The 19263-nt window shown below is 36.9% G+C and overlaps 1 protein-coding gene across 7 annotated transcripts in view; it reads right to left on the bottom strand.

The window, feature by feature from the left end:
- Window positions 1-104: 104 nt before the first annotated feature.
- The window catches only part of usp7 (ubiquitin specific peptidase 7 (herpes virus-associated)), a 40273-nt gene continuing 21114 nt past the window's right edge, over window positions 105-19263 (bottom strand). For 4 of the 7 annotated variants that reach the window (XM_079835194.1, XM_079835197.1, XM_079835199.1 and 1 more), the window contains exons 12-31: window positions 18934-19043; window positions 18229-18406; window positions 11697-11841; window positions 11352-11482; window positions 10986-11120; window positions 10253-10354; window positions 10040-10145; window positions 9795-9887; window positions 9616-9683; window positions 6780-6880; window positions 6543-6696; window positions 6396-6463; window positions 6194-6302; window positions 6009-6086; window positions 5775-5875; window positions 3174-3273; window positions 2935-3054; window positions 2774-2845; window positions 1416-1506; window positions 105-667 (exon numbers count right to left, since the gene is read on the bottom strand). In XM_079835194.1, coding sequence (XP_079691320.1) covers window positions 561-667; window positions 1416-1506; window positions 2774-2845; window positions 2935-3054; window positions 3174-3273; window positions 5775-5875; window positions 6009-6086; window positions 6194-6302; window positions 6396-6463; window positions 6543-6696; window positions 6780-6880; window positions 9616-9683; window positions 9795-9887; window positions 10040-10145; window positions 10253-10354; window positions 10986-11120; window positions 11352-11482; window positions 11697-11841; window positions 18229-18406; window positions 18934-19043 — 2169 coding nt within the window. In that variant the 3' untranslated portion in view covers window positions 105-560. The remainder of the gene's footprint in view (window positions 668-1415; window positions 1507-2773; window positions 2846-2934; window positions 3055-3173; window positions 3274-5774; window positions 5876-6008; window positions 6087-6193; window positions 6303-6395; window positions 6464-6542; window positions 6697-6779; window positions 6881-9615; window positions 9684-9794; window positions 9888-10039; window positions 10146-10252; window positions 10355-10985; window positions 11121-11351; window positions 11483-11696; window positions 11842-18228; window positions 18407-18933; window positions 19044-19263) is intronic. The other 3 variants (XM_079835195.1, XM_079835200.1, XM_079835198.1) reach the window with 1 other exon arrangement.

Below are 19263 nucleotides of genomic sequence, written 5' to 3'. Positions count from 1 at the left end.
ACGACAAACTGAATTTCTCCAACCAAACTAAGTGAGAAAGAAGAATTGTGTAAACGTGAAAATTGACTAGTTGCACTAAGGAACCAGAAAATGAGACAACCATGTCAGGGCAACTAGCAAAAGCATCAGCCATTTGCGGTGATTTATTTTTGTTGAAGGATGGAGGTATCCTTTTCATCTTCTGCAAATGACATAACTCCTCTTTCCATCACCTCCACCTCACAATGCAGCAGCTTTCTTGCCGTAACAATTCTTTTAAAAACGAACTTAAAAAGAAAAAAAAAACGAAACAAACAAAAACAAAATCAAAACAAAGTCTAGGACATACTGTTCCCCCTTTCTTGTTAAAATCCAATTCATTCTTCCAGACAAATAGGCAGTCAATAGTTAGAGAAGCCAAATCGAACAGCCTCAAAAGAAAAACAGGAGCATCAGCAGTCACTCCATTCGCTGAAGACTTCATACATGGTGCCTGTGTACCCAGACAGCAGGTGTTAAAAGTGGTGCACACAAGAGGTTTGGTTAAAGTCTTTAGTATCGTCGGTTAGAGTGGGGGCTTGTCAGTTGTGAATCTTGATCGCTTTTTCCAGGTACGTGTAGCGACCTCTCTTTGGAGCTTTGTTGAAGTGGTCAAGCCCTAACCAAGGCCTCGGGTGCGACATGTTCCCTGATGAAGTACAGAATATGATAAGGTTTAGGGATGCACAATATATCAGCATCGGCCAATATATATATATTCATCATTATTAATGTTATCATTATTGGCCAGATAAGAAAATGTATCCGATATATTAAAGCCGATAAATGACGGATTATTTCCTTCAGCAGAGACACTGGAGATGCGCACGGTTTGCTGTGATGGTTTTGAATTGCTTGAAATATGATTGGAATCCCTTTTGAAAAAGGAAAATACAGTTAAGAGCAACATGCGCAGCACTGTCTACATAGAATTATAATCGGAACTCTACTGTAAATGAATGTTGCGGATTCACAACAGTTAAACCTTTAATTAAAATAATTTCATTATTGTCAGAGCGGAGTCTAATCCATTTTATTTATCAATGACATTGATGCATTTTGATTCTTTAAATGTTGTCCAATGACTTCATTCCTTTTTTGTAAAAAATTTTTTTATAAAAAGGCAATGGATTTTTTTTATTTGATCAAGAAAGTTGGCCATAGGAGTGTAAAAATAATTTTAAACTTAGACTTGTTCAAACTAGGCTGTATACTGTATATGTTTGATTTATGCTGAAGTGCTTGGGACATGGCTATTAGTGTGGAGACATTTTTGTTTTTGTAAATCAGGCTCGCAAAAAATTATATAAAAAAAAAAATGTGGATCTACATTTATCGGCTTTCAAATATAAAGAATTATCGTATCAGATGTCAGAGGAAAAAGGAGCATGACATACCTGGCTGTGGCTCAAAGTCTTTCAGATTCACCTCGTAGTCTTCCTCGTTGATATACTGATGCCGGCCCATCATGACTATTGCAAACTTGAACTAAAAGAAAAAAAACAAAACAAATTATTTTATTTTATAATGACTGGTGGTGTGGGTGAAACCTAACTTGGTTCTGAATCAGCTCTTAATTAGTAAAATCTTTTATTTTTCAGTCTCCCCGCACCCCCTCCAACATTTTGTGTCTAAAAAGGCACTTTGTCTATAATATTTCAAGTCATATTTAACTGCGATAACGGCAATCAATAAATACAATTTATCGACCATGAATTAACCAATAAATGCATAAATGTCTCAATCATTATTTACATATTCAGGTCTTCAGCAACCCAGAAGGAAGCAAATTTAACATGGATGGATCTCTAAACTGCCCCAATAGTACAAAACTGTCCTGATAGTTTGATAATTACAAAATAATAAAATAAAGTTTATTCCATTTTGACATTACAAAAATATATAATATATACCGTCTGGAATGCATGCATTAATAATTCAGGCACTAAAATAGTCAAAGCACTAATACTTCCATCAAATCCTTTAAGTCACTATATAACAAAATATAAAATTACAATATTTTCATAAAGCCATTTTATCATGTACAACATTATTAAAATTAGTTTAAAATGGGGATGGTGACGCAAAAACTCCAATGCGGCTGTATGACTCCATGGAAGTGGTTGCATCTTAAAACGCATTTATGATGCAAATTTACTGTAAACAGCAAGTTATTTCTTAAGGGATCAGACAGTCAGGACAAACATCTGATGTGTCAAAATAGATAGATCTAATAGGCCGCATTTGCATTCATATACGGCTCTATGATGGCATCAGTAATAATCCAACAGCAGACAAGCTGATAATAATAATAAAAAAATCTAGATCAAGAATTGGATCGGGCTCCCAGAATCACACTGGATAGTGAAATGCCTGAGTATATCCTATGCAACATATGAATCGCATTCGCCTACATTACTCTTAAAAACTATTTTTTTCATCCTCATTAAAAAGCAATATTATGTTAGCTGAGAGCTTTGTCAAAGCAACAATCCACCATTAAACAACGCTAATATGATTGTGCACTTGCTTTGTAGTAAATCATTAAACCATGTCATGTCCAAGGTAGTATTATGATTGACAGTCTCGTCGTTTAGATTTAGAGATTCAATATATTGAGCAGAAAAATATACTTTCATTATTATATACCTAGAGACCAAAAGTATGCATTTGTTAATGTGCAAAAAATGTCCAGGTTTGACAATTCACTGACACACATTGTGATTACTTGTGACATTTGTAAAGCTGCTCTTACCTTCTCAAACTCTTTCTCCTGAATGTCAAGCATGCTCTGAATTCTCTTCATTACTTCTCTGAAGGGTTCCCCCTGCCACAATAAATGCACACATTAAAAAGGACATGACACAACAGAACAGATGACAGCTGTCCACCTACACATGCACTCCACTAACACACCTGACGGATCTTGAGCAAAAATGGAATTCCGAATGTCCCGAAAACTTCCTTGTGGAAATGTGCAACTGGAATCAGCATTTCATTCTCCTTGTCCAGATCAACCTGGTCGAGAGGGATTTCCTGCCAGAAAAGACGTCAAACTTGTTTCAAGGGAACAGCATCCACAAACAAGTAGCATCTCTCAGATTCCAAATCAGATTCCAAATCATCAGGACTTCTGTTTATCAGCTCATCCTTACCTCTATTCTGAATGTTCGACTGGCGGCTGGAGATAAACATTCTAGCAATTCATCTTCCTGGTGAACCCCGATAATTTTGTAGCTGACAATCTCTAACAGCCTGTATGAGCAAAAGAGAGAATGATATCAGGAGTGACAAGTGAAAGGAGTCAGAAATATATCAGAGTGACTCGTATTGCAGCATCAGTGAGTGATTAAAGCACGGCTGGCTCATAAATCAGTGATTTTCCTCAGGATCAGGATCATCAAGTTTGTAATCCATTCTATAACGCTCATTACAATCAAAACAAGCATTAGGTAGCACAAATCCCATGTTTATGACAACTATTAGAGCCGACAAATTAACATTGCATGAAACGCATCAAATGCAATGAAGCATCAAATGTCTATAGGAAGGAAAATAACACTGGGAAATGTCCTATCACTTTGTATGTGTACAATACCGTCCAACAGTTTGGGGTCAGTAAGATTTTTTATTAAATTGATCAAAAGTTTCATTCAAATTTTCTAAAATGCCATTATCTGGACATTTCTATTCATCAAAAGGATCCTGAAGAAGAAAAAAAAAAAAAAAAAAAAAAATCAGCATAGACTGATTTATAGAGGATCATGTGACACTGAAAAGTCATTCAAGCCTTTTGAGAAGAATAAATTGCATTTTAAAAATACATTAAAAAAGAAAACAATTTCACAACATGTTTTACAATGCTTTTGATTAAATAAATGCATGTTTGGTGAGTATAAGAGAGAAAAAAAAAAATCTTACCAGCCCCAAACTTATGAACTAAATAATATGCATCACTTTAAATTATTTAAATATCATAAAATGAATAGCCATAAAAAGTCAAATAAGAGATACTGACAACATGTTAAAAGGGGGGAAAAAACCCCCCAACAAAACCAAGATGTTTGCAAGATTCTATACAGCACTCATGGTAAGTCCCTTAGAGCTATCTTTGAGCAGATAAAATGATGCAGAAATTGGCTCTAATTCACTAACAATTGCGTACACTATTTGTATTTATGCGCACATTTACATGTACGAGTATGATGTGTACAAGTGGTTTCAGTTGTTCCAACATTTTTCGTAAATTTAGAATAGATTTTAGAACTAAAGTTATTAATGAATCAGGATTTGTTCGTGAAAACGTTCGAACTCAGATTTAATTTGTGCTTATGCATGCTTAATAAATGAGACCCGTAGCACTTTCCATTAGGGCTGGGTTAAAAAAAAAAAAAAAAAAATTGATTTCTTGATTTAAATCTATTCTCATTTTTATGAACTGAAATCAATTCTTAAATCCCAAGAATAGAATAGTCATCCTGCTTTCAGTTGATGAATGCATGTAACTTAGTAGAGCCCCTCTCATCCAATAAATCACAATCTCTGTGCTTTGTTACTTTTGATAAGATACAAAGTCTCAGATTTCAAATAACGTCCATTTTATTATGGAATTTTTAAAAAAAAAATACTGTTTTGGCACTGTTTAATGTGGTGTGACAGATCACAGTAGCGCCTCAGTTCAAGAGAAGCGGCAGCGCGGAGTGCACGTGAATGGATCATCTCTGATCGGTTACAGCGCGAAATAAACATGAATGAATGTCAATGTATGCAAAAACTGAGTACAATGCACTGAGATCTTTATCACGTCACATGTAATCGCTCAATTGGTGTTTCAACCGTGGAAAGACGTCAATAACAGCTTGTGAACAATATGTCACGTAATGTCATTTACCTCAGAAAAAAACGTTCAGTGTCCATAAACTTGTTAGTCCGCTTGAAAAAAAATTTACTCTAGAGATGAACATTTTGATAAATATATGCACCACATTACATAGGCTATTTATTATCATTTATGTTCTTCAATATTAATGCATGTTGGAATAAATCAAGTTATGATTGCCACCATTTAAATGTTTACATTTCAAAAAAACTAATTGGAAATATGATTATGCAATTTTTTAAGTTAGTATTATAAAAAAAATAATTAAGTGTAATTTATGTTTGTATTTAAATCAGTTAATGTTAACCTTCAATATTAGTAATGTACCAACAGCCTACTATGTATAGTTTACACGCGATAAAGACCGTCTGTCTACTCAATGCTCATCACTGTAGCCTTTCATGTGAGGGGAAAAGACTAAAAATAACACTATAATCAACACTTTCATGAATCGTTAATCTCGATAGCTGTAATAGTAAATTTTTTTTGTAAAAGTATTCGAGAGGGGTTCCACATGTAATGCGTAAAAGCAAAGACGTCAGCCAATCACAACAGTGGGCATTTACACTGAAGTCTCACAGCAGACACGCCCCTTCAGACAGAGGATTCAAGCCAGAGGGCTAAAATCAGGATAGAAAAATGCCTTTTATTTCTAAATTCCAACATTTAAGAATTTTTTTCCTCAAGAAAATTTGCCATGTAACAGTGTTTGAGATATATATATATATATATATATCTCCACAATAATCAATATTAAATCGAAATCGTAATCGAAAGCTTATGAATGGAAATCGAATCATGAAATTTGCGTCAATACCCAGCCCTACGCTCCATTATTCAGGGCTTTCAAAATTCAGTGAATTGAGAATAAACAGACCTCAGCTTCTCTGAGCCTTTGTCTGAGAGCTCCACTGCTTTTTTACATTCCTCCAGAAGGTCCCGAACACAGCCATGCTTGTCAGGGTACAGTGTGATCTCCTAATGCAAAGGGAGACAAAATATTCACACTGATAAGTGTGCAGAACATGGTGGAAACGTACATTATGAAAACATGGGGGGCTGGCTGACATAAGGATATATTCAATGTAGAATTATTGCAGCACGTTCTTACCTCCTCTCGAAACATACTGTTGAGCCATATGGCTTTGAAACTCCTCCTGTTCTCAAAGTCTGTGATCTTCATCTTGAGCTGGGGGAGGCAAAACCATGAATAAATCAGATGCCCCGAACGTAACGGCTTAGAAGATCTCATATTCCCTTAGAGGAGTGCAAAGTGGAAGATAAGACCTCTCTCACCTGCTGGTAGTACAGCTTCTTAGGCTGCCGGGGCTTGAAGAACTGCAGCAGGTCTCTGAGAGTGCCTTCATAGTTGTGCCTGAGTGGGTTGCCTGGACCATCTCTGTACCTGAGAGGGAGGAGAATAAAAATGCAGGTTCATGGATGCAAACAGGGGGCGGGAGGTGAGAAGTCACATTAAACTAAAAATTAGAAGACGTACCCCTGTGACTTGAAAAACTGTAGGAGCATGGGGTCAGTATTTAACCTCTGCGCAACAGTCTTTGCCACCTGAAAACAAATCATGATGAGATTTTTCAGAGGTTGCTTGCATTACTGGCACTTTCTGATCCATTAAAAAAATAACAACCTGGAAGTAGTTCATTCGGTTTGACAGTGTCACAACAAAGCCTGGGTCATTGTGAATGGTCTTGTCACAGAAGATGACATCCACACGGTGGTACAGGTCTCTGAAGTAGTCTTTTGCAGTAGGCAGCTCACTGGTTTCATTTTCAGGATCGTCTCTGGCGGTTAAACGACAAAAGAACAATCAAGGCCCTGTAAACCTGTGCAAAATGACTTAAGAATCAAGACGACTAATACTTACTTCTGGAACACAATTATGTCTCCATCCATAAGCTCATCCAGAGCCTTGTCCAGGGAGACATCATAGTCTTGTATTCGCTCTGTTAAATTCGGTTTAACTTCCTGTAACAGAATGCATCATGTTTTAACTATATGTCCCGATTTGAAGCCAATTCCTAGGTTATACAGAATATATTAGTGACCCTGGACCACAAAACCAGTCATAAGTCGCACAGGTATATTTGTGGCAATATCCAACAATACATTGTATGGGTCAAAATTATCGATTTTTCTTTTAGGCCAAAAATCTTTAGGATTTTAAGTAAAGATCAAGTTCCATGAAGATATTTTGTGAATTTCCTACCGTGAAAGTATCAAAAATGTATTATCAGTAATATGCCTTGCTAAGGACTTCATTTGGACAACTTTAAAAGGCAATTTTCTCAATATTTAGATTTTTTTTTGCACCCTCAGATTTTCAAATAGTTGTATACTATTTAACACTGTCCTATCCTAACAAACCATGCATCAATGGGAAGCTCATTTATTCTGCTTCCATATGATGTATACATCTCAATTTAAAAAAAAAATTACCCTTATGACTGGCTTTGTGGTCCAGTGTCACATTTATATTAACCATTAAAATGCATCAAAGCTCAAAGTTTAGGGCCTGATACTCTCTCCAAGGCTGCATTTATTTGATTTAAAAAAATACAGCAAAAGCAGTACTATTGTAAAATATTAACATTTAAAATCCAATATTTGTATACATTACAAAGTAATTTATTCCTGTGACAGCACAAATGAACACAAGCTATTCGGTCTTCAGTGTCATGTGATCCTTCAGAAATGATTCCAATATGGCAATTAGGGCTGAACGATTTTGGAAAAAAATCGAATTGCGATTTTTTAACTAATATTGCGATTGCGATTTAATATGCGATTCTTTTTTAAACTCTTTATCTTCTGTATTATTCAACAATACATCATTGTATAGTAATGGTGGAAATCTTTAATTGGTACTTCACGATCCGATTCTGGGAGTCACGATCCGATTCCAAAACAATTCTTGAACTTTTTCCTTATTAATTAATCTTATTCATTTATTAAAAACTTAAAATGTTTTTTATTATGATATATGTAATAAGCTTTTTAAAATAACTAGAACATTATAACATTTTAATTAAAACAATTGCATGTTAATAATTTTAAATATATAAACTAATATAGCTGCAAAACAAGCTAGTAAATCATAAAGAGGAACAATGAACAAAGAGTGCTTTCAGTATTTAAGAGTATCTGAACTGTGAGTGATTTTTCTCTTTCTCAGCTTTACTGTTGTTTGATTATTAATCATGACATCATCATAGACAGCGGGAGACCTGCATTCACACTATTGCACAGATCTCTTTTGAAATATAAGATGTTTTTGCCCTGTCTGATTAATTCATTAAGACATTACTGACGGTGTTTACATTAATTTTGCGTCATAAAAGCATTTTGAGACTCACACAGACGCGTGCTCGCGAGCACTCTTCACAAAGCGCCGCGTGAGCATTTGAAATGGAAAACCTTCTGTCAGTGAGTTACTTATTTTTTAATATACAAGCACACTGTATTCCTAACGACATGAATGAAGCCTTCGTTGAGCGTTTGTAAGGAAAATACCGGCGGGCGAGAACACACTCTGTGACAAAGCTAAGTTTCTCACAGCGCATATCCGGTGCAAAGAAGCCTGCGAATGTCATTGCGATTCGCGCCGTTAACCGTTCCGGACGTTATGAAATATTATTTTATGGTTCGTGTGTGATTTTGTGTGTGTGTGTGTGTGTGTATGTGTGAGAGAGAGAGAAAGAGAGAGATAATGGAAGCAATCAGAATACGGGTGTTTCTAAAACACACGCAGCGCCACCACGCACCTGCAGTTAAAATCTAAGCTCAGAATCGATCCAGAATCATTGGAGAAGAATCTTCTCTCACCTCTATTGTAGCCTATAGTATGAACGACACAATATTAGATAGATCAAACAAACAGTTTTTTTCCACTTTTAGGCCAGGCATGTGTAACATGCCAAGTTGCTTCTTCTGCAGACTTTACTCTCGCGTGTCACGTGACCAGACTGTAATCGCAGCCTTTGCGGTTAGGAAATCGTGTTTTATCATATCGCGATATTATCGCAAATGCAATTAATCGTTCAGCCCTAATGGCAATTTGGGGATTTTTGTGGAAACAGTGATGCATTTTTTCAGGCTTCTTTGAAGAATAGAAAGTTCATCAACATGTATTGAAAATCTAATTATTTTGTAACATTATAAATGTCTGTCCCTTTTGATTTAATGCATCCTTATTTATTATTATCATCATTATCTTTATTTTATAGTCAAGTCAAGTCAGTCAAGTCAACTTTATTTATATAGCGCTTTTAACAATGTAGATTGTTTCAAAGCAGCTTTACAGTGTTAAACAGGAAAATAATGCAGCATAATTTTATTCAGCTGTATAGCCATTCTGGAAAAATTTCAAGTATCATACAGTGACAGTGTGGGCTTTAGATCAATAATTTGATCAGTAATTTAGTTTAAATGGTTAATTTAGTTTATTATTTAGATGTATTTCGATGTTTAGTTGAAAAATTTAGTGTCCCCATATACACACACACACACACGCATACAAAAAAATACAAAAACTAACCCCAAACTTTTGAACAGTAAAATCCAAACCATACATTTTCATGCCGTTCTATTACAATGTTTTGATGTCTAAATTCAATTGGAGTAAATTTACACTGTTTTTAATAGTAGATATTTACTATAAAAAATAAAAACACAAACGGATAAATTATTCAAAACAGTCTTACCTCATAGAGGATAAGGCTAATTCCCTGCTGAAACCCTGCTCTTTCACACATAACGGGCAGCAAGTCTCCTGTTTGGGTAAGGGTTAGAATGGATTAAACATAAAGGATCGACTTCTGTTTAATTAAATCTTAACAAAAACATGAGAACAATCCTGTTATATGTAACTTTGATTACTCACGTATTTTACAGGATATAGGTGTGTAGATATGTCCACAATAATTTAAGCTTCTGGTTTTTGGATCATACATCTTCAAGAACAACATAACATCATCTGAAAAGCCAAAGCAACAAGGTTAAAAGTTTGATCTGAAAACGTTTTGTAGGCCTTTTTGCTCTAGACTAAAATAAAATGTCACATCTACAGTCTGAAACACTAAATGTTCAGAGTATATCCATAATATAAATGTAAACATTGAAACTCACGGTCTTTGTCGAACTTGGGTAACGTTGCACCACTGGCAGCCATTTCTGGATCTACAGTTTCTAGAAATATTGTCCATGGGTTCTCGTTATCGCTCAAGTCGATCATCTGTTTGTGATATTGAAATGAACAACTTTATTCTCACATAGAGAGCAAAAAATGAAACAAGAACGCCTTAATATGGATGGATTAAAAATAGGAGTGCACAGACTTACAGACTTGTTGCAATCTGCTTCATAATCCAACATGGCCGGCCGTTTAGTGCCGTTGCTTCTGGCCTGCATTGGCCAGAGTCTCATCTGGTCCTGCGGGAAACCCTGGAGGAAATAAAATTAATTGAGACCATCTTCATGGACAAACCAGAAAAAAAAACTCAGTTTCATTTCAAAATAAACAATGTTGCTGATTTTTTGGATTTGCAAGCTCCCAGAATGCACTGCAGCATTAATAAATAATGCTGTTACTGTAGAAGGATTAGCTTTTTGTTGTTTGCTGACTGTCATCAGTTATATGCTATGTGGTTATGTTAAGAGCTCATTTTTACACTCTCGACTGTCACCATGAATCAGGTTTCAGCATTCAGGGTTGTGGTCTATGTAGGAATGTCCCTTTCACACATACAGTGTTAACTTGTAAATTACCATTAAGAGAACATGTGCGAACAGGACCTTTTAAAAAATATAGGTAAATTGATTCTGGCAATTTACCAGTATAGCAAAGTTGTGACATTAGCAGTATGATGCTGTGTGTGAACAAAGAATGAAAATTACTGGCATGAGCACGTACAAGGTCAGAACGTGCTGATGTAAGAAGTCAGCTTTGGGCCAATCACAAAGTTCTTAAAACATTTAAAAAAAAAAATTCCTTTACAAAATTCCTTTTGTACATTGTTAGGATCCAAAAAAAGAAAGATGTTATCCAAGGAACTTGTGTCAAGTGAAGTCTCACCATGGTCTGTGAAAGGTTCTGGACAAACTCAGCCAGAGTGGAGCTTTTCAGAACCTTGAACACTGTGTATTTTACTTTCTCCTCATCATACATGTCATTGCCCTGATGTCCACAGAACTGGTCTTCTGTCACCATCTACAGGAACACAGAGTGATGACAGGATGTTTTAAACAGAAACACAAAGTAGAATGGAATTATTTTACAAATCCAACTCTAAAAGGTCTAAAACTTGAGGCCTATGCCAACATGACCTGAAGTGACCCATTTTATCTGGTACACCAAGTGGGCCAATAAGTGTTCCATTTAGAAGGCACATTTGCATTTCCAAGAATAATTGGTTTGGTTGGACATAATGCGGCTCCATACCTGTACTTGCATGTAAAGGTGAGCCTCCTGCCTCTCTTTTCTCTTCTGGGCTTCCACCCTTTTCTCCTCCTGCAGCCTCTCCACCAGCTGCTGGGGGATATCCATGTCTGTGACCGGCTGCAGGACCTCACCTGGACATGACAACAGCACTTATGAGGACAGATGGACACATGATAAACACATGCCCTGAGATCGACAACCAAAGGTTTTCATGAGGGCTGGATTTTTGTCAGTGTCTACAGATGCCAGCCACTTAGTCACAGGCAGAGTGAAATTACCACATGCTAAAATGATAACATCATAAATTAACCTCACTGCAGGCGAAATAATGTTCATGCCACTCACTGAGCTTGGATTCTCTGATGTACACCAACATGTAAGCATTAGTGCAGTGACGCACTGACAAGTCATCATCGTGACCTCCATAATTGTGTTCGATGGCCTCTTCTTTAGTGCACCGAGAAACGACATCATCGTCAAATTTACACCACTGCAAGAACAACAAACAAACATTACATCTGGAAAAATAATGAAAGCATTTGGGAGTGAATTTAATAAGCCACTCCAGAGATCAAACAAAATGGCAGTCAAAACAAGGTTTGGTACCAGACTAAATACTAAAATACAATACTAAAATATAACAAATACAATGGAGGGCTCCAGATGATAAACTGTGGCACTGCTGCCCCAAAGTTTTGGTTGTGCCATCGTCCGATTCCAATTCTACTTATTAATTCCTCATTTTGATTTCAATAAGGTAAAAAAATAAATAAAAAATATAATACGCAGTCACATTTATTCCAAGTCTTATTGGAAAACATTTCACTGTAGCTGAATACCAAAATGCAAAAATTTTAAGTCTAAAGAACACTTACACAAAAATGTTTTGCCTATGGTTTAAAAATACCATAGGAAAAACAACGAGCCTAACAAATATAAATTTCAAGCATTAAAAGACAAGTAAACGCTCAGTAATAATAAAAAAAAAACAATTGCACAAATAAATACAACTGAACAAAGGCACGATCTAAATAAACAGTGTTTTAAGATTTCAAATTACAGAAACTGTACATGTAAAATAACACTGCACTTTATACAGTAAATATATACATTACAAAAATAGTTACAAAAGTTATTCAGTCACGAACAGCAAGTTATTTTTCTCTGTCTTTTGTTTGATTAATGTTATTATAGAGACGGCAACAGGAATTTTAGGCTGCTGTCACTTTAAGAGCTGCACGGATCCAACAGTTTTACACATGCGTTCTCTTCACTTAAGACATATCTGACTGCGTTTACAAGGAAGTTTTTGTGTGTATTTGTCCGTTCAAGTGCAAAGAGACACAGAAGAGAACTCCATATGAGGGGTGGCTTTCTGAGCTCAAGCTTTGGGATGTGTGCAGCACAGAAAACAGAGTGCAGTGCGGGTCTTCTTGCGCTTGAATGGTTTAAAGTAGTGATGCACCGAAATGAAAATTCTGGGACGAAACCGAAAATTCAGGATGCACTTGGCCGAAAACCGAAACTGAAGCCGAAAATGGCTTCTTTTAAAAACGTGTATATATATATATCTTGAATTTAATGGATCTGATAAAAAAGTTAAAATAGATCCACAAACCAATAAAATATTCAAACTTTTATTAAGTTACATAAAACCTAAAATATTTTTTACAATAAATATAAATCCCAAATAATATTATTCTTCAAGTTTTGTGTTCCATCAAATAAAATAGTTTTTTTAACAGTTGTGCAAAAAAAGATCCACAATTATCTGAATAACTGCACAGAAAAAGAAAAAAAAAAATTCACAGAATGGTTCTCATTAAGGACATGAGATGCTGCACTGAATAATCTGTCTGTGCACTGTTTGTACTGGTGCTTGGGGAAGATAAATAACCTGCATGCAATCCGCGCAAGCAATAGAAAGCGGCCTTCGTTCGCGCGCCAGTAGTCAAGGGGATTGTCGCTTCTGGCAATGGGTAGTTCAGCTGGCGTCTCTATTTGTTCTCATACCGCTGACATGCTTAATCTTTGATAGGCAGACGCGTCACGTGATAACAGCTCGACCGTGAGTGAAACTTAAAGGTCCCATGGCATGGCATTTTTCTATTATTTTATAATATTTCCTGAGGTGTACTTATATTGTTAATATGACTTTTACATCATAAAATGTCATAATTTAGAAATAAAAGGCATTTTTTCAATATTGCTGTTTGCCCTGTGGCTGAATGCCCTGCTTCAAGAGGCGTGTCTACTGTGAGACTTCAGTAAAAACGCCCACTGTTGTGATTGGCTGACATCTTTGTATTTTAAATGAGCGGAGGGGGCGTGGTTTAACTTGGTCTATGAGGCACGAGCAGGCACGAGCTGCTGCCAGAGAGATGATTGGACCTGAGTTCACTTCACATCAGTTCTCAGCATGTCTGAACTGTTGTAGTTACAGCATATACTTCAGGTTATTAGTCTATTTCTAGTCGGAGGGACTGTCACTCATGTCAGAAAGTTAGTAACTTTAGTAAATTTAGGATCAGCGCTGACTGGAGACGCGAACCGTTTAGAACGATTCAGTCCGATTTGGTGAACTGATTCGGTTCACTAAAAAGAACCGGTTCAAAAGAAAGATCGTTCGCGAACCGGACATCACTAACGTACCAGAGACGGAGATCAGCGATTGCTAACAAAGTTATTTATAGTAGCTACTGAGTTATGAGAGCGCTGTCAGTCAGCGCGAGTTTATTGTGTTTGTATCTGAGAGTTCTGAATAAACACGAGTCCCAGTCACACCGAGTCCGTCTTCATCATTATTACCAACTTTGTAACACATGCAAAGTACCATTACAGCTGTCGAGATAAACGTAAGTGTTAAAAGTAAGTGTTGACAATAGCATTATTTTTAAAATAAAATAAAAGCGTCAGTGACGCGCATTGAGTACACAGCGCAAACAAAGACACAACAGCAGTAATCGAATGTAATCCAGTTTATTGTGGGGCTAGGCTGGCTAGCCCGGATATGCTCACGCTTACCCCCCTTCTGCTTAATCTCACGCCGTGTTTGGTGCCTCCGCTGTGGGCCAGATGCAGTACTGGGGGTCAGGGATGTTGAAGGCCGAGCTTCGGCGTGTGTGAGGTTTATCTCTGCTGATGTTGAGCAGAAACTCATGACTGTATGCACATTTTAGAACCGATAGACGCGACGAGGACGTACAAAAACACTGACTCACAAGATAGAAAACACGAAAACACCGTTCTGTCTGGAGAGAGAGAAGCCGCATTGTGTGCACGAATAATAAATAATTAGCTACACATAAGAAATTACTGATCACAGATCAGAAGGAACTGAAAAAAGACTTCTGTTTTCATTTGTACATCCAAACACTGAGAAACTGCCAGCATTCACTCGTTCACAAGGAATGATCTCTCGAGCGTTTGCATGGGCGTGCCAGATTCTCTGGGCGGAGGAAAGGGAGGAAACCGTTCCTGCTTGGACGTCAAACCAGGAGACTTCAGGATTGGTTCGTCTGGCCTGTCATTTTCTCAAAGGCAGAGAGAGACAGCCAGAACTCGGGTTTACACCGATCAACATTTCTATCCACTTGGGGACAATATTCAGGCTAGGGGAACTCATATTAATGTTGAAAAACCTCATAAAATGAAAATTTCATGCCATGGGACCTTTAATAGCACAACGGCGAGCGCGTCGAGTATAAACGCCTCGTCCGTTTGGGGAGGAGCACGTGCAGTCAGCGGAGGCTCGCGCTGCGGAGCCAGGCGAAAGTATAAACAATGCTTAAGCGCTTGCGCACAGATGGGAGGGGCGGGTGATATTCATTTTTGGCAGTTTTTTTTTTTTTTCGGCCCGAAACCGATAATGCCATTTTCGGCCGAACATTTTCAGTGCACCCCTAGTTTAAATTCTTATTAAAATGCACACAGGAATTGGTAAGCAGACTCAAAATGCACATCTCTTATCGAATCCACAGTTGTTGGAAATTTGAAACCAGTTTTCGATACCCCACCCTAATAACCACAGCAACATTTCATAAATATAATAAAGTCGATAATATATTGCAATTTTCTTTATTGTAATATATTTTAAAATGTAATTCATTCCTGTGATGTGACAGTTCTGCGGTAAAGGCTGCTGAATATTCGGTTTTGCCATGATTTGGCAATTTGGTGTTTAAGAAATATTTTTTATAGTGCTGCACGACATTGAAGAGAAACGCGATACACATTAAATAATTTGATATTCGATATGATAATGCTTGTGTGTAAAATAAATTAAATTTAAACATTTAAAAATGGAAAATGGTAAACTAGCGTATGATTTCACATTCTTTTTGAGAGAATAAAGCATCACTTCAACTTCTACAGTAAAACACTGTTCACCTTCATAAAAGTGTCATTTTAACAGTGTAAACCAGGGGGATTGGGGTTTCAGTTTAGGTTTATTTGACAACAGAAATTTAATTATTATTATTTTTTTTAAATCTTTTTTTTCACTGTATGAATAAAAAAAAAACACTGACTCTAAAAAAGCAATTAAATCAAGAACAGTGGGTGATTTTCTCTTTGTCTGCTGTAATGTTTGATTAACATTAAGCACACAGACGGAAGCAGGTTTATTAGGATGCGGTCACTTTAAAAGCTGCACATATCCAATACATTGGCTGTTTACATGCACACCTTTTGTTTCAATCGGAATGAATCCAAATGTAGTGTTTACATGAACACTAAATAAAGTGATCGGGCTGATTGATACACGTGCACTCTCAACTGTTTACTCCACCTAAGACATGATTGACACTGTCAAAATGACGCCTTGGCGACTATTCACATAAACAGAGTTGTGTATATGGCCATTTAAACAGTGGAAGAGAACTGAAATAGCGATTATGTGCTGTCCGAGAGGCGGCTTACTGCGAGAGCAAGTACTTCACTTATTAAGCATGTCACACATATGTAACAGTCATGTTCGTGACTAAGTTTTAACATTGTCCAAGCGCGATTGATCCCGGCGAACCCCGCAGTGCGTGTCTGGTTTCACACTCAACTTGATTCTATCGAACCCTAGTGCATTTTACGCCATTGCAAACGTGCACAGCGCATGATAGAAAAGAGAACACGGATCTATATATTGTTTTTCTTATTAAATTGGTGCTATTATGCAAAGCTGTGTAAACACTTGGGTTTACTGTATGTGTGTCACATGAACCAGCTTTCTGCTGCTTGCAAACAGACTCCTTTGAAACAGTGGATTGGCCTGATTGCACTTGCTATATGCACGAATACACTGCAGGCTCACACTCGCTCGTATCAAAAGAAAATCATCAACAATATCATCCCTTACATTTGTTTTATTTAACTAAATAAACATGCGTAGGTTACTTTACTGTAACCTTGTTCTCATGTTTCCTGAACAAGCGTGCACTCAAGTCCACGCTGCTTTCACATTCAGGCGAATCACGGCACCGTTTGAGTGCAACCGAACTCAGGCCACCTTCTCCAGGTAGTCACGGGTTCGGTACCTCGGTGCTCTTCCAGGTCTGCATGACAGCTTTCACATTAGCATTTTCATGCGAACCATGCCCCGTGCAAAACGCCTTTAGACATTTGATAATCTTCTGAGGTATTTAAATAATTTAGTTATCATAAGCCATTGCGATATCGCGACATGTACATTTGCAATATTTCGATATATCACGCAGCCCTAATTTCTTATCAATGTTGAAAACAGTTGTGGTACTTAATATTTTTGTGGAAACAGCGATAACCTCAATGAATAGAAAGTTCAAAAGAACAGAAGAGCATTTATTTTAATGCTTGTAATAAAAAATAAAAAAAACGATATACCCGTTGCATCATCGGGTCCGCTTGGATCAGGTCGAACGCAGGCTTATAAACAGTAATAACTTACAATTTTTCAACTAAAACCATAGTGTATCTGATCAGAAACTTCTTGTTAATGAGTGAATGCGCAACATTTTTACCATACTATTACTACATTTACCCCCTTTTTATTAAGTTAAACAATTTAGAAATATTTTTAAAAAAAGCATTACACCAGCAAAAACCAGATGATAACAAATATATATTTATCAATATTCATGTTATCATCATTATATTAAATTTATAAGAACATATAATGAGAATTACCAGTATGAACTCCATAATGGATTTACCTGAATCTCATTTTCATGCTGCAATGGTTCATCAATAGGTGACAAAAGAGTGAAACTTGGACTTTCAAATTTTGACCATTTGGTCAATCAACTTTTGATATACAAGCAGACAGTTATGTTGTCATTTTATTTTAATTTCAGAGTAATTTCATTGCGAGTGTAGGAAAGAGGCTAATTTGAGAAATCTAACTAATAGATTTATTTATTTTTTATTTTATATACATTTCTATAAAAACATTCTGTATAATTTCATGTCTAAAGCCACAGTTGACTACCGGGTTAAAAAGGACCCAAACACAAAAGGTGTAACAATTTCATTTTTATACTAAAAACGTACTTATTTTTTTTAAGCACGTTTTTAGAGACAAAATGCAACAAATTGAGTAACTATGTAAAAGTGCTTACTGTCACTTTTGATAAATGTAATGCTTTCTTGCTAAATAAGTATTAATATCTAGCCACAAAAGTGTTCCCACAATTTTAAACAGTAGTTTATCTACAAGCAACAGCAGTGTGAAAACTAAGTGAAGACTATTTGGAACAATATTCAGTGTCAGTCTGGAGCCCCACAATGCTTTCAAGTTTTACTTAACTAAAATTCACAAAACATTTCATGCAACCACAAGCCACCCCAAAAGCCACCCCATTAACCATCAACACAAAAGTTAAGGACCCCTGAAATAAAAGGTTCTCACTATTGGTGCGGTGACACTCACTTTGCCGTCTCCTTTTGGATTAAGGTAGACGACGTAGTGGCCCCCGTGGTTGTCTCCGCTATGCACCAACACGGCGTGGAGAATGTAGTTGGCCGGGTCTTTCACGTCTGGTTTCTGCAGAAACTCATCCAGAGGTAACTGCTCTGGGAATTCAAACCTGCAGGGCAAAACATCAAGTTCAGCCTACATTTCTCTAGCATCATCTCAGAAAGTGAACAAGAGCTTATGCCAGAGAGATTATTGAAGAACATCTTAAAGTGCACCCTCAAGTCCATATCCAAGTTAGTGCTCAGTCAACAAGCACAACATTTAGATGAGTCACTCTAACAAATACATTTTTTAAGAGTGTAATCTCCCTCTCCGCAGGACAAGCATTTATTCCATCCTGATGCTAAAATCTTCATTACATCACAGTAAGTTTTTCAAAAGTGTAATGAGTATCAGGCGGCTTTCACACTGGGTTCCGTACCCCGGTGTGCACCCGGGTCCACACGACAGCTTTCACATTAGCAATTTTTCCTGCGAACCGTGCTCCGTTTCAAATTAAACTGCCAGTGAGAAAGCACCCTCAGTGTCATTTGTTCTGTCACAAACTCGTCATTCATACTGACACATTTGATGTCAAAACGGCAGACCTAAAGCACAGAACATTACATCTACAACATATAAAATAAAAGTTGTTACCTGTCGTTTATCTTAATATTTTGGTCAGTCTGAGGGTCGTACATGAACCTCATGAGCTGTAGGTGCAGGATAGGAGGGAAGGTCAGGAACTTTACACCCTTCTCTGCCTCCTAGAAGACAAATGAACCACAAACACAGCACTTGTTGAATAGGCGCAAAATGAAAACCGGTATAATCCATAACAAGCTGTATATTACTGGATAGAGTAAAGGCAGTCACATTACCAAAACTTTCACTAAATTGTACAGAAAAAGTAGGAGCGTTGTCCATTGTAAATAGGGATGGGTACCAAAACCCAGAGAGAGGGTACAATACGACAGTCCCTGCTTA

Source organism: Gobio gobio (assembly GCF_949357685.1).
Source record: "Gobio gobio genome assembly, chromosome: 1".
Classification (NCBI taxonomy): Eukaryota; Metazoa; Chordata; class Actinopteri; order Cypriniformes; family Gobionidae; genus Gobio; species Gobio gobio.
The sequence above is the reverse complement of the archived record's forward strand: the minus strand, read 5'-3'. Positions and strand labels throughout refer to the sequence as shown.